Source organism: Pelodiscus sinensis, chromosome 1 (genome assembly GCF_052426305.1).
Source record: "Pelodiscus sinensis isolate ZL-2025 chromosome 1, ASM5242630v1, whole genome shotgun sequence".
Taxonomy (NCBI): Eukaryota; Metazoa; Chordata; order Testudines; family Trionychidae; genus Pelodiscus; species Pelodiscus sinensis.
In genome coordinates this window covers 307,461,501-307,484,047 of record NC_143052.1, presented here as the reverse complement: position 1 = coordinate 307,484,047, position 22,547 = coordinate 307,461,501, and the positions used below count along the sequence as shown (strand labels likewise).

General features: G+C 41.3%; 1 protein-coding gene across 2 annotated transcripts; it reads right to left on the bottom strand.

Moving 5' to 3' along the window:
- Positions 1-500: 500 nt before the first annotated feature.
- POLR1D (protein) lies at positions 501-22,463 on the bottom strand. 2 transcript variants are annotated; one of them, XM_014581474.4, is made up of 4 exons: positions 22,275-22,463; positions 10,164-10,238; positions 1,629-1,936; positions 501-1,209 (listed from the first exon to the last, which is right to left on the bottom strand). In XM_014581474.4, the coding sequence occupies exons 1-3, from the start codon at positions 22,298-22,300 to the stop codon at positions 1,648-1,650; spliced, it is 390 nt and encodes a 129-aa protein (XP_014436960.2). In that variant the 5' UTR covers positions 22,301-22,463; the 3' UTR covers positions 501-1,209; positions 1,629-1,647. The 2 variants fall into 2 exon arrangements, with proteins under 2 accessions (XP_014436960.2, XP_014436959.2); XM_014581473.4 differs by having other exon boundaries at positions 501-1,936; positions 22,275-22,462.
- Positions 22,464-22,547: the final 84 nt, after the last annotated feature.

The following is a 22,547-nucleotide window of genomic DNA, read 5'->3' as shown; positions in this document are numbered from 1 at the left end:
TCAAAGTCCATGTTCACTCCTAGGGGAGACAGTCCATATGGTCTGATCTTTCGCAGCAGTGGGAAACAATGACTTCAGCAATTCTGAAGTGAAAAAAAAATGTGGGCATAGCTTTTATTTTTTTATCTCTAGATCGCCTCTTGGATATGACACAATCCTAATTTAATACATTTCTGAAATGAACGCTCACTTAAAGCACTGGAAGATAAAATTAGTAGAATTTAGCTGGTGAGAAAATTAATGACTTTTGTATTTACAGTATTTTTTCTTATGTTATTTTAAATGTAATGAAAAATTAATACTGTTTAACTCAATTATATGGGGCCTATGAAAAGTTTTTTTTTTTTTTTTTTTTTTTTTTTTTTTTTTAAAGACTGAGTCCTCTTATGCAAGAGTATTTTTCAGCTATTCATGTTTAGGTTTATTATAAAGTTAGAACCATAGCAATCTTAAATGTTCACTTTCTCCAGGTTTACAAATGATACATAATGCGTCCTCAGTTAATGTATTTCAAATTTATTCTCAACTCACTTGAAATAATTCATAAAGCTAAGCCATATGTTCACTCAGATAGTTATGTCTGAGGATATTTAAATCCCAAATGCTTCACAAAACAAGTAACCAGAACACAGAGAATGAAGACATACAGAGTATTGATGTGTAATTACATTTATGAATAGTGAAAGTCAGAAAATTTAGAATTATACCACTACAAAATTGTCTCACAGGCTTTGAAAGTTATGTCAGTGGTTAGAAAACAATTTTTTATTCCATGTGGATGCAGTGTTATATCTAGTTGTAAAATTCATAGCCCTGTGTAGTGACATGTTAATTTTAGGTGCTGAGGTTTGTTTTTAAAGCACCATGTTTTCATATTTTTCAAACTCAGTCCTCTGAAGAAGGAAGTCTAAACACAGACAAAATTATTGCATCTATAGTTTATTACTGCTAATGTTTGTTATCACTTCTGATCAGTTTGTAGCATATATGGGCACAAGTGAACCATATTATACAATCTATATTACGGATAATTCCTCCTACATTGTTAAAGCTAACAATGCCCATTTCAAATTTGTTCTTAACAATAAAGGAAGTATTTACAGAAGTCAGCAGTTCTCAGTAGATGGACATTAACCTCTTACAAACTACATAAAATATACATGTGGGCTAGGCATGCTTGAGTCTTCCTTTCTTCAGATCTGATCTATCCTGCAAAATTAACATGAACAGAAATGAACTTTTAAAATTGAGTTTAGTATCAAAATAACCATCAATTTTGCATATAAATACACATTTGCTTACATTAGTCTCCAAAAATGTAAACAGACTAAAAGGCTAAACAGTAAAATATATTGATTCGCAAGAACCACTGAGATAAAGTCCTTAAGTTTAATTAGGGAGGGGAAAAATATATATAGTTCTAAACTAATCCACAAATTAATGTGGTACTTTATTTTAAGGATCCCCAAATAAAGTCTTATAAAACCACTCCAAGATTATTTCTCACAAAAGCAATTGCCAGCTAAGAGATCTGTATTGAACAAGATCTTCTTTTTAAAGATTAATAAACATCCTCACAGTCCAAGGTTTAATTACATTCTTGGCTTATCACAGCACATATTCTTCACCTTGTCATTGTTTGCTTGGTCACTTTTCGTACTTATCCCTTGTGTGCCGGTTCCTGCTCCGGTACCTAGGAGGAGAATAGCTGACTCTTCTTCTGGCCTGAAAGCTGGGTGTGTAAGGATACGTTCTATGTTTCTTTGGTTTTTCTTCTTTCCTGCTTTCACTTGGCTCAGGCTGCTTTCTGTCATCCTCCTGTTCCTGTTCATGTTCTTGGTCTTGGTCTTGGTCTTGGTCTTTCTGAGAGGGTAACGTGTTCTTAATAGTATTAATAAGAAATCTCTTATTTGTACCTGCAAGAGGGCACTTCATCCTGTAAAGACATTTCAAAGCAATTATAAAACAACATCTTCACAAATATAAAAGTTCAATAGGAGACTTCTCTGCAATCTTTAGAGAGATTCAAGTTTGTGGTTTTGGCTTTCCTTGTATGCCACCTAGTGTAAACTCTGAGTACAGGAAAAGACATTCAGGATGTTCCCAATTCATTCCTCTTTTATTTTAGTCATGGGGCTCGAAACTGAATGGTTGTTACTTTAGTAGGGAAGAAATACAGAAGAAAAAAAAAAAGATGTGGAGATGGAGGTTTATGTTCCATTCTATATATGTGAACCTGCTTAGCTCATATTAGAAATTATTTATCAATGCTTACATCGTTATCTGATTTTTGAATAATTATAATACATTCCAAGTCTGACAGGAAAGGGAAAGATCAAGTTTTACTATATTAAGTATAGTTTATTTAATTAATTGAAAAATTTAGAAAGTAAAAAACATTTTTGCATGGGGAACATCAAGGAGCTATAGCAATAAAAGAGACAGGCTATTAAAGTTCTTAATTTAGGTTTGGGAAATGTCTTTCAAAAGAAGAGTTTAATTTTCAAAAAACTCAAGATACCAATCCTTTTCCCCCTTTTATGTTTCTTATCTTTGTTATGTAGCAGCACATCTAGTAGTCTCTAGAACACAGAATTTGTCTTTTTATCAGCTAGTTTTTATTACCCAAATATTGTGCTCTTATTTACAATCTTTTATTCCCTACACATGTCATCTACTAACACATGCCCAGAATAAAACTAAGATTGTTCAGTATCTGATTTAGAATTTTCTTCTGCTGTAAGTAGGGTTGCCAGATACTTTCCACAAAAAATACCATGGCAGGGAAAAAAAATTGGTTGGGGGGGGGGGGGGGGGAGGAACAAACAAACAAACAAACAACCAACCCCAACCCTGCACAAAAACTTGTCACTGTGCCTTTAAATCCCCATGCTCCACCCACCAGATGCAGCAGGAGAAGAATGTCCCAAGCAGCCTTCCGTCTAAGAAAACACAGAAAATACCGGACATTTTACATATCCGGTATTTTCTGTTTTTTTTTTTTAAACCGGACAGAGGCCGCAAATACGAGACTGCCCGGGACAAGAATGTAACCCTACCTGTAAGTGAAAGTTTCTGAAGATTTGCTTTACCCTTGTGATCTGCACTAACATTTTAATTTTGCTCTTTGTTGAGGTTTCATGTGCAGGTTGAAAACCTTCAAAAATTCTCTCTACAAATTAGTAGTGCTGATTCAATAGGTGGTACTCTATCCTCTAATTATCACTGAATGACCCAGAATCGTGTTAGGGACCACGGTGCTGTTGGAGGCAAAATGTTTTGTATGAAATACAAGAAATACATCCTGATAATTTATGGTCATTCAGAGCTACTTCCGGGAAATTAGAGGTTGTGTTGCTAGATATGATGGAATATAAAATACATTCAGAAGTACTGTACAACACAGAACAGTATATATTTGCTTTGTTATGTGAACCATACTTTTGTCCCGACTCAATGGCTTCTCAGTGCAAGGGAATGAGGCCCTAGATCAGACATGGTGAAAGAGATTTGGATTGGGTAGACAACCCTTCCAGAGGGATGGGGAATAAGGCAAAGGACAGAAAGAGAAGTAAACAAAGAACAAGTCTGAGCAGATAACACAAGGGTTTCAAGAGAGGAGACGGGATAGTTGTTTGTTTTCCTTTGTAAAGAGTCTGTTCTCTGTATAAAACAGCCAAACAGCTTGTGGAAAGAGGAGACTTTGTGGAAGCACAGACTGGAAGAACAAGCTATGATAGTTGACATAGCCTCAATGATCAAGTTCAAAATGTTTTCCAAGATGTCAGAAAGCTTACCACCAGCTTTAACTTTTGTACCTTAAGCTTCTTAAAGTATTAGGGCAGCTTTCTGCATCCTATACCCAAATGAAAACTTTAAATACTTTGCATTTGTCTGTTTGTGCTAGCTTTTTAATTATTTTTAAGCAAATGTACTGTTTTAGTACTGATCTACATGACGTAGTAGGAGGCAAGATAGTCCCTGCCTTTGTAAAACCATCTCCTTTAATAAATAGCATCTTGTTTAATGTTTGTTTTTGACAGTACAATTGCTGTCTGCACAACAATGAGAATGAAGGAAACAGTCCTCTGTGCAAAACTAATAGGAGGAATCCAACAGCCCAAAGATCAGAAAGAGGTTGAAGCAGAGCTGCAGGTGTTATGGATTGGAGTCTGTGCCGGCATGAAGTGAGCCCTCTGAGCTTAGTAGCACATAGATAAAATAACCCATTCCAATGAGATAGCAATCTTTTGGTTTTTATCATCTCATTGGAATGGGTTATTTTATCTATGTGCTACTAAGCTCAGAGGGCTCACTTCATGCCAGCACAGACTCCAATCCATAGCAATCTTTTGGTTTTTATCATCTTCAAGACAGTATTCCCTGCTTTTTCTTGATTTAATCCAGGCTCCTGTCATGCTAACATATTGAAAAGAGGAGAATAAAGCATTTGATGTACGTATTTATTTTTTAAAGCGTGGTAGTTTGAATGTGAACAGTTTTGACTGCTAAAGTAGGACAGAAAAGACAGATGAGTGGGGAAATGGTCAGATGTACAAATTTTAGGTAGTTTATTCCATAATTAAACAAATAGATGATTTTTTCCCATTTCATCACCAGATGTTAATACATTTCTTATACTTTCACATGGTAACAATATCTATATTACATTCTACCTTTGACAACATTCTACCTTTGACAACATCACCTGAAATCTCCCTCATATATTGTAATATTCTAAATCTCTGCTTCACAGGGTCTCAACATTTTAGTGTCTTCTTATCTCCTTCAAAAATGCAATTCTCCATGTGCTCAAAATTACACTGGAGGCTGACAGTAATATTAAGTCTTGGGCCAGTATCTCTCCTGGTCTGAATACTATATGACAATGCTGCAAAATGAGAGTTAAAAGTACTATTCCATCACAAAGAAACTATTCTTCTAGCACCAGAAAGTTTCAAGACCTCTCACTATTAAAGTCAAGACATTTGTATGTCTACAAATAGCTATTTTACCTTATTTTTAAAAGGCACTGCAAATGTCAGTTTTATTCTTTTCTCCACTTCTATCCTGGGTAACTAAACCAGACCTTTAAAGGCTAAGATTTTGTCATGGACATTCTTAGTAAAAATTACAGACAGGTCATGGACAATATAGAAAATTCATAGAGTCTGTGATCTGCCCCGACTTTTATTAAAAATATCTATGACAAATGGGGAGTTCATCTGTGGGATACCCAGACAGCCCACAGAGGCTGGACAGCTCTAGGGCTGCTTGAAGCTCTGTGGGCACCATCCTCCACAGTGGCTCAGAGCTCCAGAAGGCATCCTGCCATGCAGTGGCCAGGAGCCATGAGGTTCCTTTGTTCCCTGTTGCTGTGGGTACCTGCAGTGTACTTCCACTGGGTGGCAAGGGAACCCAGCCACTGGGGCTGAATTCACTGAGGTTGCTGGAAGTCACAGAATCTGTGACTGCCGTGAAAAAATTGCAGCCTTAATTGTAGCTTTCTAGTTGAAAGGAAATAATAAATAATCCCAGGAGCACTTCTAAAGTTTTTCTATAAAAATGTGTAGCATGTACACAGTGGTACTATGAAAAATAAAGTTTAGGAGTGACCCATATTCCTTGTGGGCTTCACCAGTGTAAGCAAAAATTTTAGAATATTTCTTTAAGATAGAGAAGCCTACTGAGGCACAAGCCCTTGCCTTATTTAGTAAGATGTACAACGGCGTGGGGAACCTAAGGCCCAGGGGCCAGATGGGGGCCAGGTCTAGGCAAGCTGGGGGCCACAAAGGCTTGGGAAGATTACAGTAGTGCTCCAAACCCCCACCAACCTCCGTGGGGCTAAAGCACACAAAATCTACTAACCTGGGCCCCCCATTCTCTGGTGTGCAAGGGGAACGTGGGGAGTGTCTTTCTGCTTCTCAGCTGGGGGCCACGTCAATGAGGATTTGTTTATTTGCTTCTCACTTCTGTGTGGCCCCCGACTGATTTTTCTGTGGGTCAGTGGCCTCCGACCCAAAAAAAAAAAAAAAAAAAAAAGGTTCTCCACCCCTCTACACCTTTAGCCTTCGCCATTCTGAAGGTCTGATCTAGGGAAGTTAATGGAAATTGTGTCTTTGACTTCAAATGATTCAGGACAGCAAATATGGATTTTGTTCAAGACAGAGCATTCTACTACAGCCTCTTTCCAAGTTACGAACGAGTTACGGACCAAACACTTTCATAACTCGGGGACCACCTTTACGACCGCTCCATGGGAGCTTTGGTCGTAAGTGCGAACAGTCATAACTTGACCGTTCGCAATTCGGGGAGCGGCTGTACTGACTAGCACAAAGTTCCACAGAATGGAATCTGTGCTTATGTTTTTCATTTAAAAAACCCTAAGAAATTAAAAATAGTACTTTAAAGTATGCATAAAGCACATGTACTGTAGTGGGTGGGGGAGCGTACATGATCATATCACTGAGCCTGATTTACAGCCTATTACACCACTTTCACGCCACAAAATCAATGTGGTTGTATGTTTTTAAAAGTATTGTGTTTTTGAAAACCTATTTTGTATGCTTCCACAGGCTAAGATGAATGTATATTTTATAAATTTTAAACATACGTTAGCCGTAAAGACAAAGAGGCTGCGACAGCTTCATCATATGGACAAAAACGGTGCCACTGGTCTTGTGGGTTTAAATCAAAATCTTAATGGCATTTTAATATTTGTAGTCCTAATTAGCAATGAGCCACCTTCCTTTTCAAAGTAGTATCTGCCAAACAAGTGCAGATGAAGAATAGCACTGCATTCCAGCAAGCCCAGCCAAAGAGTTTGCGGGGCCTAAGGCAGCATGCTGTGGTTTACTGCACCGTGTTTCCAGGTGGCTCCCAGCCAGGGTAGTGAGCAAGCAGCTGGGTGGGCGCCAGGCAGCGCAGGGCCCTGAAGGCGCGGGGCCCAAGGCAACTGCCTTGCTCACATTGCCCTAAGGCCGGGCCTGCATTCCAGCATATTGTGCTGTTTCCTATTAGTAACACTGAGTAAGGCACTAAGGCCAGGACATTCTAATCACTGTGTACAATGGGCACCTTGTGTATTGCATTTCTATGTGGAGCATAGGAACACACTTCTACTGCAACTGTAGGCCTGAATTTAGAGATGAGAAATAGGATAGGGACATAAACAACAACAGAGATGCTCTGAAAACATTCCTATCCCCAATTTTGGGGTTCTACAAGGTTTCTGACAGAGGATTTCTATTTAGTGCCGAATAGAAAATCATATATAGACACTAAATAGGAATTATATAAGATTCCATGAAGAGTATAATTTCATGTTTAATATTTCTAATTATCTTTTTCTTCTTTCTGCCCCTTCTCCAACTGTTCTCTTATAACACATTCAGCTAAACAGATTTTGCTCAAAATTTAAAAAAAAAAAAAAAAAACCAACAAACCATTCAGTTTTCTATGGTTCATTTTAGAAAAGCTTTCATAGTAGACACGGGATTATAATGCAAGTCCATAATGACCTTTAGAAGACCAAACCTAAAGAATACCTAAGTAAAGAGAATTTTCATGTCTCTTTGACTATGGTATGTTCACACTACAAGTGCTCTAGCAGTAGAGCTATGGAACAATAGCTATGCCACTGTAACTCTGTAGTGTAGGAACAGGCTATACAGATGGAAGGTTTTTCTGTCACTGCAGGAACTCCATTACCCTGAGCGAAGGTAGCTGGGTCAAGAGAAGCATACTTCCATTGCCCTAGATGTGCCTACACTGCATTTATAGTGCTCAAGGGTGTGGATTTTTCAAACTCCTGAATGCTGTACCTATGTTGATATAAGTTTTAAGTTTAGAGCATGCCTACAGTGGTTTAGAAACAGTTGTAATTAAATCGAGGATGCAGTTATATTGATATAAAGGTGATTCTGCCTTTTATAACTTTACCATTTTGTTATTAATAAAAAAAAAAAAAAAATCACACTTCTAACCAAAATAGTATAATTTATTAAAATCACTGTGAGCACACCAGATGTAAGACTAGGGATGTTTACACTTAAAATGCTATAGCAGCAAAGCTACACCTGGGTTTTTGCACTGTTTTCGTGTAGACACTACCTATATTGATAAGAGTTCTCTCATGGGTGAATATAGTCTGCTGCCTCAAGAGGCAGTAGTTAGGTCAACAGAAGAATAAATAATTTTGGTGACCTACCCCTGCCTACACCAGGGGTTAGATGGGCATGGTTACATCTCTCCGGGGTAAGGCTTTTCACACCCACGGACGTAGCTGTGTACATGTAACTTTTAAGTCTAGACAAAACCCTATGTAAAAAGAATGATTCTTTTAAGAAAATAACCACTTTATTTTAACCCATTTGCAGCTATTTTAAAAACAAATCCCATGAGAAGTCTGCTGATTGTGTGGTCCTACCATTACTTAGGATATATCACTACCATTTGCAAGGGTCAGGGTTGTCTGATCTACAAACTGATTCAAACTGCTTAGAAACTAGTCTCAGTCTGCATGTGTGAACAGTCTTAAATTTGTTTAAGAGCTCCTGATAACAAAGACATCCAAACCAATTTGAGAACATGAACTATTCCTCTGATTAAATCATTGTATTATATTACTGTACTATGTATAAGTATACTTTGAAGGAGTAACTATGAAAATTAATGATAGAAATGTAGCCGTGTTAGTCTGGTGTAGCTGAAACAAAATACACGACTATGTAGCACTTTAAAGACTAACAAGATGGTTTATTAGATGATGAGCTTTTGTGGGCTAGACCCACTTCCTCAGATCAAATAGTGGAAGAAAATAGTCACAGCCATATATATATGTACACCAAAGGATACAATTAAAAAAATGAACACATATGAAAAGGACAAATCACATTTCAGAACAGAATGCCAGTTCAGAGGATTCTCTTTCAAGTGCAGATCTGAATGTCTTCTGAACTGGCATTCATGCTAAAATTCGACACTCTCCGCGGGGGGCTGAACAAAGACTCCAGCTATCTTACCCATTACAAAGATAGCTTCCCCAATTATCACCTCTAATACTATTAACTCACAGACATCTACCCTTCCCCACCTCTAATATCATTAACTCACAGGCATTCACCTTCCTTCCCCCCCCCCCCCGCATCCGCCTTCTGTTCTGAAATGTGATTTGTCCTTTTCATATGTGTTCATTTTTTTTTAATTGTATCCTTTGGTGTGTGTGTATATATATATATATATATATATATATGGCTGTAACTATTTTCTTCCACTATTTTCTTCCACTATTTGATCTGAGGAACTGGGTCTGGCCCACGAAAGCTCATCATCTAATAAACCATCTTGTTAGTCTTTAAAGTGCTACATAGTCCTGTATTTTGTGAAAATTAAAATACTGATCTTTATTCCAAATTAATGATATTAATAGTTGTTATAATATATGCTAAAAGAAACAAGAATTTTAGTTTTTTTTCCATTAACATGAATTGGAGGGCAATTAAAATTCCTTGCATTTTATTTAAGATTTAACATTAAAAATTGTGAGCAAATAACACTAGCTTCCAAAAGTGTATGTTAGTTTCAATTTATAGATTGCTGTAGTTTAAACAGAAATGTACTGCAAAAGGACAATTTATAATAAAATGTGTTGTAAAGTTTCTTTATGATATTAATTAGTATTTTTAATCTAAACAAAAAAGCATTTATTGGCCAAAATACTACTACATCTATGTTGAAACTGACTATTAAATATGTCCCAATCTCATAAATATCTTGATTGAAATCTGATTCAGTGAGCACTGTGATAAAGATTTAGTACCACAAGAAGTACCACTTGTTCTCCAACTGGTATATTCTGTAAATGCTTGGTATGGCAATTTTCAATCAGGCAGAAATTTCTTCAATTTCCACCTCAGTTAGCAGAGTTAAAGTTTTTGCACCTCTTGTTATGATGTTTGGAGAAATCTGCATGTAAAAATCAATAAAATAAATGTTTTAATACAATATTATTAAAATTAAACGTTAGAGAGGAAAGTTCTGCCATATGTTCAGTGTAGAGTTTATGGCTCTTTTTTTGACACTGCTTAGTGGTTTTTTTTTCATTCCACCTATATTTAAAGATACAAATGAAATTTAAAAATATCTACTGTATTAGAACTTACCAACCCATTGCTCCCATTGTTTCAGCTCTGGTTTTCCCCCGTTTTGCCTCTTTAAGAAGCTCTTCTACTGCTTTTCTAGATATGAAAAAGGAAAAAAAAAAATATTAAAAACTTCTAGATTCATAGACCATTAAAAAAACCACCCTAAATTCTTGAAAGTACAGAAAGCCGGCTCCTATGTTGAAGTGACAATGCCACCAATTTGCATAAGGTAGCGATTCAAATGGGGGAGGTCACAACTAGTTATCATTTTCCTTTCATTTCATAGTCCAAAACTTTACCTAACAAGGCAAAAAAAACCCACAAAGATAGCTACAAAATGGGGATCTTAGATATTATGTAACTGAATAATCATGTAATTGCATGAAATCTTAGCGGTTACATGATTATTCAATAGTCCCTGGGGGCGGAGGTGGCAGCCAATGTGCTCCTGGCCACACTTCTGGGAAGCCCCCTGCCACACTGTGCTGCTGCCTCCGATACAGACGCAGTAGCATGGGGTGTCAGGTGGAACCCAGTCTGCCAGTGGAGGAAAAAGGGAGGGGAGGAAAAGGAGGTGGGTCTGTTTGAAAGCCGACTTCCCACAAATACTGGCTCCAGCCAGCCGCCCTTATGCTCTGTGTTGCTGCTTCTCTATCAGAGACAGCAGTGCAGGGGTGAGGGGGCAGGTAGATCTGGTGCTCATAGGGAGCGTGTTTAAAGTCAGCTCATCGTAGGCATTGGGCTCCCGCTCCCACCCTCTCTTGTTGCCTCTGATACAGAGGCAGCAAGAGTTGGGAGTGTGTGTAGTCCACAAGATTAACCAATAAGACTAGGCTTATCAGTTAATTGTGTAGCCGACTACATATTGACATCCCTACTACAAAGACACATAATTTTACATTTGTACATATGAAAAGCCATCGAAGAAACTTATCTGCCACATCACCATACATTATTTATTTCCAATTTTGAATAAACAGAAAGTTTTACTACTCTAAATACAATCTGCCCTAGGACATGGAACTGAAAAACAATAGTGTTTCTTAGCAACCATGACGTACCCCTTTTAGAAACTTCTCTCAGTGGCCTCATCTACACAAAGGACAGGTCTATATCTAAAACTTAGGGCAATCTAGCTCATCACACAGGGCTGTTAAATTTCACATATAAAATTGCTTACTGTAGACATAGCTAGGTCAATGGAAGAATTCCTCCTTCAACCTACTTACCACTTCTCAAATAGATGGATTACCTCTATCGATGGAAAAAAAACCCAAAACCCTTGGTTCTCTCACTAGTTCTGTGATTTAAATGCAAGCTGTTGTCTGTGCTGAAGGAAAAGATTCTTGTATTGGAGGGGCAAATTGAGATGATACTGAGAAGCTGAGATCGATCATACATGGTTAGGAAACACCACGATGCCAAGTTAAGGGGAAAAAAATGAGCTAGTCACAAAGGAACTGGAGAGACAGGAAGTTAGAGTGAAGGCCTGGCAGTTCATAACCACAACTGGCGAGAAATTACAGTGGCATTCTACATTGCTGGAGACAGTGAAGAACAGGCAGGTTCTACACCATAAGAAGTTTCAAATTACAAGCAGGTCCTTAACACTGAAACTACAGAACATACCTCTCATGATTCAATAGGCCTAATGGAACAGAGAGATGTATAGATGACACAAGTAGATGTCAGCCCTGTCCAGGGTTGGGGGTTGAGCTCCCTGACCTGGCGCAAGTGGGAACTGAACTGGACTGCCTGTCCCCTAATACAGTTTAAATGCTGAGCTGCTCTGGAGGTAGGTCCTGGACCTGGCGCGATCCAGGACTGAGTCGGGCTACTGGCTAGCCTGCTTAAAAATGTACTGGTGGGGGTGAGAGAGGGATGCAAGTGTGCGTAATCTATAGCATTAGCCTGTAAACTTTTGCTTTTTGGTTTATCAGTTAATCAACTACACTATTCCATCCCTAGTTTGGAAGGCATATTAAAAACCAGTGAACCTCATATTGATGTATTATTTAATCATGCTATAAAGAATGAAGTACAGACATCTGGGCTGTCAGCTGGCCGCGCGCTCCGCTCTGCTCCCCCCCCCCCCCCGTCTGCAGACCAGGGGGAGGGGGAGCAGAGCAGAGCAGAGCGGCGGAACGCGCAGCCAGCTGACAGCCCAGACGCGTCTGGGCTGTCAGCTGGCCGCGCGTTCTGCCGCTCTGCTCTGCTCCGCTCCCCCTCCCCCTGGTCTGCAGACCAGGGGGAGGGGGAGCAGAGCGGAGCACGCGGCCAGCTGACAGCCCAGACGCGTCTGGGCTGTCAGCTGGCCGCGCGTTCCGCCGCTCTGCTGTGCTCCGCTCTGCTCCCCCTCCCCCTGATCTGCAGGGGGGGGGGGAGCAGAGCGGAGCACGCGGCCAGCTGACAGCCCAGATGCGTCTGGGCTGTCAGCTGGCCACGCGTTCTGCCGCTCTGCTCTGCTCCGCTCTGCTCCCCCTCCCCCTGGTCTGCAAACCATGGGGGGGGGGGGGGGGAAGCAGAGCGGAGCGCGCGGCCAGCTGACAGCCCAGACGCGCGTTCCGCCTTTCTGCTCTACTCTGCTCCCCCTCCCCCTGGTCTGCAGACCTGGGGGACGGGGAGCAGAGCAGAGCAAAGCCGCGGAGCCCGAGGGCAGCAGGATAGCCACGCGCGTCTGGGCTGTCCCGCTGCCCGCGTGTTCCGCCGCTTTGCTCCCCGTCCCCCTGGTCTGCAGACCAGGGGGACGGGGAGCAAAGCAGAGCAAAGCCACGGAGCCCGAGGGCAGCAGGATAGCCACGGCGCGTCTGGGCTGTCCCGCTGCCCCCGTGCTCCGCGGCTTTGCTCCTTACGCCTGTGGTACAGCAGCTGGGGCGCTGCCGGTTGGTCCCGTAGCGCCGCTCTGGGTGCCACTGGACCAACCCAGCAGCACCCCAGCTGCTCTGCCCCAGGTGTCCCCTAGTCAGCAGCTGCTGAAAATGACCAGTGGCTGACTACAGGAAGCCCCTGCCCCGGGCTTCCTGGAATCAGCCGCTGATCAGTTTCAGCAGCAGCTGACTTGGGGATGCCTGGGGTTCTTAAGTTGAATCTGTATGTAAGTCAGAACTGGTGTCCAGATTCAGCCACTGTTGAAACTGATCAGTTTCAGCAGCGGCTGAATCTGGACGCCAGTTCTGACTTACATACAGATTCAACTTAAGAACAAACCTACAGTCCCTATCTTGTACGTAACCCGGGGACTGCCTGTATGTCAAACAATATATTTTTACAGTAATATAATTATACATAATATAATTATATTATAATATAATTTAGAAAAACTTACTAATCAATTAAGTGAAGCTAGTAGAACTGGATTACATGAAAATTAACACATACAAATCAAAATGCCTGTATTTATCTGATATTTCAACTCATATTGATTGACATCCACCCTAGCAGTCTGTCATTGGTCTCTCTTTTCCTGGCTAATTATAGTCCTATCCATAAAATCCTCTTTTAATACGCTATTTTTTTTGTGGCTGTGCCTTCAGGGCACTCTCCAGACTGATAAGGACTATGAAAAGTCAACCGAAGAGAGTGGTAAAAAGACAGACATTTGAATATTTTCCATATAATATATTTCCACATGTTGACTTTACAATGAATCAGCCAAAGACTTCCCAGTTTTGTAAACAGGATTCTATATTTACTTTTAAAAGGACTCTTGGAGAATCAGCTCTCCTAGTTGTCACCAGTTATAAAGCCTGGGTATAATGCAAACATTTTTGCAACTCTTGAATGATTAGAACAGGAGTGCTAGATAAATGCAGGGAATGAGCAGCAACCAACAGTTAAAGCCTCTGCATGAAGAGAAGAACCTAAAGCAATCAGGGAACTATGATTAGTAAAACAGCTGCATGGTCTGGTCCAAAAGGAACACTCCCTTAGGAGCACCACAACTGGGAATTCTGGCATCATTTATCACATGAGCAGCTAATGGCATACAAAACCTGAATATTTTTGAATGATTGGAAGCAGACTAAAACAATTACAATAGATCGGTCTGTTGGTGAGATAAGTTTGGTGAGAACAATTCTTGGTCTACACTAAAGGGCAAAGTCAACGTAAGACGCACAACTCCAGCTATGTTAATTATGTAGCTGGAGTCGACGTATCTTAAATCTTTTTTCACTCCATTCACACAGTGGGAGGTTGAAGGGAACGAATGCTCCCTTTGACTTCCTTTACTCCTTATGAAGAGTAGGACTACCGGTGCCGATGGAGGCACCCTCTCAGTTCGAATTAGTGGGTCTTCACTAGACCCGCTAATTTAAACCTCAAAAGATTGCTGCTGCTGCAATCAATCTTCCGTGTAGTGTAGAGAAGCCCCTTGTCTCCTTATATTCCTGAATGATTAAATTTTGCTGCATATTTTAAGCAACGATCAAAGAATAAATTGTGTAAAGTGTCTTTAACCTACATTTATATTGTACTAGATGATTTACCCGGCATTGCTTGAGTCCTTAATTCAATTAAGTTTTGTTTATCTTCATTTAAACCACGGCTTTGGGGTGGGGCTGGAGATGAGGTGTTCAGTATGCAGGCTGACCCAGGGAGAGATAACAACCCCAGCCCTTTCTTGCTGCAGCAGGTTGGAGCCAGGCAGGAAGTGCCTGTCCATGGCCGCTACAGCTTCAGTGGGAACAGCTCAGCTGGGGGACAGAGACACACAGAGAAGCAGACACACAAAGAAGCTCTCTGAAATATAATAGATAGCTACTCCTTTCTCCACCTCTGCCACCTGCTGGCCCAATGGTTGTCCCAGTCCTCACCTCTGACCTCTTGCTGCCCCCTTGTGGTCATTATTCAGTATAACTCCCTTTTGCCAGATCCCTCCCTTTCCACTGTATGAAAAACAATTGAATTCAACTCACATCCCATTATCCTGGCACAACCAAACCCTTACCTTGTTTTAAGTTATAATGTGAGGAAGGTGCACACTAGATTAGGTGGTCCTAGCTCTGTTTTGGAGGAGTATCAGAGGGGTAGCCGTGTTAGTCTGAATCTGCAAAAGCGACAAGGAGTCTTGTGACACCTTATAGATTAACAGATTTATTTATAAATCTGTTAGCTTATGCTTCAATAAATCTGTTCTGGAGGAGTTCTTGAACAAACAGACTCACGGATGGATGGACAGACAGACAGATATTTCTAAAATATATAATAAGATGAGATATGAACAGAGTCCAACCAAATTCATGGTCCACTCTGGTCAATTTTATGGTCAGAGGATTTTAAAAATTATAAATGTCATGGTTTCAGCTATTTAAAATTGAAATTCCATGGTGTAGTAATTGTAAGGGTCCTGACTCCAAAAAGAGTGGTGGGAGGGATCTCAAGGTTATTGTAGGGGGGCTTGCAGTACTGCTACCCTTACTTCTATGCTGGTAGTGGTGGTGGTGCTGCTTTCAGAGCTGGGCAGCTGGAGAGCAGCAGTTTCTGGCCAAGAGCCCAGCTCTGAAAGCAGAAAAGCCACCAGCAGTAACACTGAAATAAGAAGGGCATAGTATGGTACTGACAGGGTTATTTCTGTGCTGCTGCTGGTGGAACTCTGCCTTCAGAGCTAGGCACCTGGCTCACAGCTGCTCTTCTTCAGCTACCAAGCTCTGAAGGCAGTGAGGAGTAAGGGTGACAATACTGTAACTCTCCCCTCTTGCCCCCAAATAACTTTGTGATGTTCCTGCAACTCCTTTGTAGGTCAGCACCCCCAATTTATGAAATGCTGATCTTCCCCATGAAATCTGTGTAAAGTAAAAGCACACAAAAGACCAGATTTCATAGGGGGAAAACCAGATTTCACAATTTATAATATGTTTTTCATGGCTGTGAATTTAGTAAGGCTCCATATATACAGAAAAAGGGAAGTTAAGGTATAAAACCAAGCCAAAGAACATACATTTCCCTAGTCTCATTCTTGGAAACGGATGGTTCACTTTTGCTAAAAATCATCAAGCGTGAAAAAAATGTAGACCAAATAAGTAAGTTAAACTAAGATATAAGCACAGATTCTTAAAATGGAAAATGTTAGGTAATTTGAATTCTAACCATCACTGCTAATTTCAACTATACTAGCACCTTTCATCAGCCAGGATCCTAAAATGCATTATAAACTATACAGGCAATGGAAACATGGTGCATGAGGTAATTTTTTTACTGGACCCATATCAGTTGGTGAAAGACAAGCTTTTGAGCTACACAGAGCTCTTCTCCAGGTCTGGGAAATGGACTCAGTGTTACTGCTAAATACAAGGTAGAACAGATCGTTCACCAAAAAGCATTTGCACATACTTCGAGACACCTTTGAAGGTGAAGTCACTCACTTTGTCTTGTTAATATGCTGAGACCATCATTGCTACGACAATACTGAATATACAGGTAATATAGACACAGGAACTGCTTCACTACTAAAGTGCAAACATTTATAGGGTGGGCACCAAAATCAGTATGGTGTCTTGAACAACTAGAAACGGCTCACTTTATCCACGAAATAGAGACTAACATCTCCTGCATGGCTAAAACACGAGGCCAACAGGATCAGATCTTTAAGATTTTAGTTTAGCAAGAATAGGCCATAGTCTTGATAACGCTAGACATGACTGGGTAATCTAGGACTAAATCAATGCCAGAAAAGTCATAAAATGTGCCAATAGCTGAGGTTACGGAAAAATGGATCAGGTGTCCAAAACCACAAGACACCTGACTGTAAGATCTTTGAACGTCTATCTTGACCACAAAGTATGTGTCATGTATATAAAGGAAGTACAAACAACCTATGAAAAATGGACATCACATTTATATGGTGTGGAAGTTCATATAACGGTAAGGTTGACACCTTTCATGCATGTGCATACAGCGTTAGATATGGTTGGAACTAAAATACAAGAGTGTTTCCTGGTTGAGAAAGGTATTCCCTTGGGTCTTCCCACTCTATGAGAAAACCCTAGCAGGAATTATCCTTCTACAGTACTGATGACTGTCCATTGAGAGGCTCATTCGACCAAGAATATCTCTGCGGATGTGAGTATGACTAAATTCAGCTGTTACATATTTACAAGTTTGCGGAGGAGAGGGGGAAGAGGGGGCACAGAAGGGAAGGGGAAGTGGGAGCCAGTGCTCCTAGGTAATCTGTTTTTAAGATGGCTCCCCACCAGCACCAGCTCCTGTTCTCCCTCCTCCCCCATGCTGCTGCCTCTGTATCAGAAGCAGCAGCGCAGGGGACAGGAGGCCTCATGGGGTAGGGTGGCAAGGAGACAGATCAGTGGGAGCTGGTATGCATGTGGAGCAGGCTTGCTGCCTCTGTATCAGTGGGGAGTGGGGCTGCGTGTAACCAAGACAGTTAACTGATGAGCCCAGGCTCATTGGTAAACCGTGTACTCGGGTACATGTTCACGTACCTAACATCGACATATGAGAATCAAATGGAAGGTATGTTTTAGGAAAGTCTGGAGTTAACTAATCTGATTTAGAATTCCATTGTCTTTAAACAGCTGACTGACAATAGGTCCCTTCTTTTTTAAAAAAGTGTTATTTTAAGCTTTTTTCTGTGCTAATGATCCCCACAATCTGATTACTGAAGATTTCACACAGAAATTCATCTTCAGTTTTTATCTGGCAGATCACCTTTTATGTTACATATCCAATGTCAATTAGCAGGTCTACATACAGAACCAAGATCTCATGATTGTTAGATCTATAGTTTATTACTTTTAGATATTAAATTCTGTTTCCTTTCTAATATGCAACTTTATAGCTTAAGAATTTAGATTTTAAGTACAACTTGTGCACTTCAAAAAGACTGTTCTTAGCATAATAAGGAGATTATTCCAGATGCTAAGAGTCTTATCCCATCGGACAACAAACAATTTCAAGTAGATGCACAAACTAGGTTTGGATGGCAGTTCTAGGAGGAGATGCTATTCAGGAGTTGTGAAATGTTTCTGGCAACTAGAAGGCAGCTTTAACTGTGGAAGAGATCATGAGTGAGGAAATGCATATCTAATGCTCTCTCCAATCACGTCTAATATATTCCCAGAAGACCACATATTGCTGTACTGTTCTAGGATTCAAGGCAAGGATATCTTAATTGCAGGAGATTGTATTGTTTAAAATGCAAAATCTTCAGGATAGGGACATGAATGGTGTTGTGAATAACTAACATGCCAAAGGGATATAAGGAGGAAGGCTGGCAGAAACAGTAAGAACGGGGGAAGTAAAAAATAATCTGCCCCATCAAACACTTCAACACTCTTCTCTTAGTTGCTTTATAACCCCTGTGTACCTATCTCTTGGTGTGTAAGTTATACTCTCAGCATCAATTACATTTCACTGGAATTTAGCCTCGTGTTTTAATAAAGCTAATAAAAGTTTCAGGTTTATATTCTGGATATTCTCCATTATAATTAATAGTAGGATGTCCAGAGGAAACTGCCAGGCTCTGACTTCCAGCTGAAAAGATTTGAAATTGGGGGGGAGGGGGCAGGTTATGGGGATTCAATCAAACACTTGCCATAGGCAGTGGCAAAGATGAATGGGAAATCTTAGTTTATTTACAGCTTGAGGGTATTTATAGTCACTGCTTATTTACTGCTTTAAATCTCAGACTCTGCATGGGTCTCATGACAAGAGCTACCCAATACAGTATCCATTATTCCTGGTAAATTAAAATCTTCAGAGGGGTAGCCAAGTTCATGTTAAAGCAAGAAAAAAAAAATACAGAACATAGAACAAAGTGAGTTAGAGCCAGGATAAAAAGAGGATAAAAGTGAATAAAACTGGTACAGTAATACGAATCAGAACACAGTACAGTGATACTCAGTAGGGATATTGCAGCTGTGGGGGTCTGAGCTCCCCATGGATAGAGGCTGCAGGCGGGAAGGGGTAGGAAACGGGGGAGGCTGTCATGAAGCAGCCTCTGCCCGCGTTGGCCAGGGCTGTAGCGGCCAGCCTGAACCACTCTGGACAGGGGCTGCTCTAGATCTAGGAAGTGTCTATAACAGACATTAAATGTACAATTTTAAGAATACACTATTTTAAGTCCAGAAGGACCATGGATGTTTCTGGACCAGGGAGCCCCAGAGGCCAGGAGCACAAGCCCAGCTGGGAGTCCAGGGGAGTTCTGGGGAGCCCTGGTCCTGCGGTAGGTGGGGAGTCCAGCCCTGGGGAGCCCCAGTGGTGGCTGGGAGGAATCCCTGGCCCTAGCTGGGAGCCCCAGCACCAGCAAAGCTGGCGCTGGCCAGGGGGAATCCCCAGCTAGGGGGAATCCCCAGCCAGGAACCTCTGTGGCAGCAGAGCTGGTGCTAGCTGGGAGGAATCCCAAGCCAGGAATCCTGGTGGCAGTGGTGCCAGCAGCGGCCGGGGAGAATCCCTGGCCTTGGCTGGGAACCCCAATAGAAGTATGACTGGCGGCAGCTGGAGAGCCACAGCCTGAGGAGGTTGACCCCAGGAGCTACAGCAGGGGGCCAGCAATTGGGAAGGAAGCCCAGGCTGCAGGGACCCCACAACCCAGAGAGGAGCCTTGGCCTCTCCTGGTCTGGCAAACTCCCTGGTTCAGGACCGCTCAGGTCCTGAGAGTGCCGGACAATGGAAGTCCAACCTGTACCTAAAAACAGCTCAAATAAATATTTTAAAAACTCTCTACAAATCCCTAAAATAGCTTTTCTGTAACTGAGGCACATGTAGAAGTTATGATGGTCTAGTTTAGATTTACTACAGCAATTAATGTGGTCACTACATTTTTCCAATAAAATCTTGACACAACGACATATGCTTATTTAGTCTGATATTTCAGACGTGCCATACTAGCTGTTTTTTTAACATCATAGGGGACAAGTGTTTTACTGAAGAATTATGGAGATAAATAGATCATTACATTCTCTTAGGCCCAATTATCACTTCACTTCAGCCAACACAATATTATCTTTGTCTCATCTACGCTATCAGTTGGAGGCAGAAAGGGGAGGCAACAAGTTATTTTTGTAAATGAAACCACAGAGTTAGGACTTTCTAACTGGGTGAGAGATACACTGGAAAAGCAGTGAGAGAAGCTTTCATTGCCGCTATCATTGTTAGACATATTGCTAACAGGTAATCTCACATGAGAATCTGTTACACATGGGTTAGTTGTAGTGTTGACAAGTCATACTGCAGAACTGTTATTTCAGTCATTACTCTCATACAATTCCACAACAAACACCAACAAGATTTACCAATAACGTAAGTGCTTCTGGTCCATTTCCAAACCAGAAAGTAAAACACAGGTCTGTTATGTCTGAATAATCAACTAAATGAACCTGGATTTAAACTGAAAGTTTTTCCTTTTCTTATACCCAAAAGAAAACAATGTAGCACTTGAGGTTTCATCACCTATTAAACCATCTTGTTAGTCTTTAAAGTGCTACATAGTTTTTCCTTTTGTTTTAGCAAGATCAGACTAACACAGCTACCTCTCTATTACTATTCTTTTGGGTATGACATGGGTCAATTTGCGTAGCAGAATGAATGATCTCATTCCAACAGAATGCAAAGTGTCTGTCATTTTATTCCCCCTGAAAGTTGTTACTGTCAATGTAAACACAAGTTTACTATAATAATTACAGTCAGAGATTAGGCTTTGTTTCAATTAACAAAACAGGGCTTATTAATTTTGCAACTTCCACAGTTATCTGGCTACAGCCGTAACAGGTACTGGCATGCAACCCAAGTTTATTAAAGTGAAAATAGAAAATCGCCTGTTTTTCTTCATTTAATAAGGGTGGGGGGTAATTTAATTTATACAAGTATGCCTTTCCTTAACAAAATAAGGTTTGAAAAAAGTTGAGTTTTTATTTTATTCTGAAGACACCGAGGTTCAGTCTTCCCAGAAGCAAATTCCACAGTCATGGGCCAGGTTTCCAACGAGTCTTCTGAGCGCACTAGTCTCACTTCTAACGTTGGCAATTATATTGTTCCAGGAGATCATAATCAAATCATGGGATTCAGTGAGGCAATGAAGTAATTTGAGCCAATCCTATAGAGGATTTCAGAATTCAACTGGAAGTCAGCAGTATCTTCACTACACCTATTTTTTCTCACCAATAATCTGAGTTCCCTGTGATAAGATACTCTTCTGATTACATCCACTTGGGAATCAGATTACTGTCTTGGGACAGGGGAATGATATTGCAACAGGTAGAGGAAGGGCTCCTATAACTGGAACAGCAGCCTCTGCAATCCTAGAATACTTGCAGTACATGGAATGAGCTAGTCTTAATTTTTTTTTTTTTTTTGGTAATATACATTGTATGGTTCAACACCAATCTAAGACAGGTAAAAGTAAAATATATTTGATGTAATAGGAATAGAAAACCAATTCTATTTCTCAAACTGAAGTCAAAGGTCTCCTGTGTGTAAGTCTGTGTACTGTAAACTGGGAACCCTGTTCTCCCAAATATTCCAAACCATGATGTCTTGATGTTTAGGTAAGTGAAACCAGAAGCATCCACTTAAATGAAGCCACCCCTTTTTTAAATAAACTTTTATTATATGGCATGTAATGTTATAAAGTGGAAAATTTAAACACTTTCATCAGCACCAATGAACAACAAACAGACAATAAACAATGAACAGACAATAGGATCCACTTCTCTTGTAAAGGCTCTCTAATGGTCCCGAAGCACTACAAATATTACCTGTTGAAGCAGATAATTTATATCATGCCCCACAACAGATCCAGCAGACGGGCTCTAAATCAGGAAGATTAGCTTGGCCTCTGCCAGTCTAAGGAGGGAACCGACATAACTAATGGGCCTCTTACTGAGTCCAGCACTAGCCCTTCCTGGGGCTGCGTCCCCCAGAGGCCTGGCACAAGAGTGATCATCCCACCAGGGAGTTGTCAAGGGGCGCGTACAGAAGTAAACTTTCAAAACTGAAGAGGGATCTGCCTAGATAAGGCGCCCCCCACCCTTCTAACTCTTCATCCCTGCATTGACCTCTGCCCCCATCTCCCGGTGCTGAAGTGGGCCGGGGAAGGGAACAACTGCGCCAGGCAGGCGCGGCAGCTCACAGCGGGCCCTGTCTCGGTGCCCGGGAACACGCGCCCCGGCCTCTCACCTCTCCAGCTCCAGGTCCTCTTCCATGGCGGCGGCAGGAAGAAGGGCGATGCGACGCCGCCCCCGCTAGGCCACCGACACCGGCGCAGTAGTAGCTCAGGTGCAGGCCCGACCCGTTTACTGCTCGCGGCTGAGGACAGGGAGGAGCGAGGGGCGGAGCTGCGGGGCGAGCGCTGCGAGGACCCCGGGAGGGGCGGAGCAAGCCGGAGCTAGAAAGGAAGCGGGCGGCGCGTACTCTTAAGTGCTGCCGCCGCCTCACCCTCCCTGCCCTAGC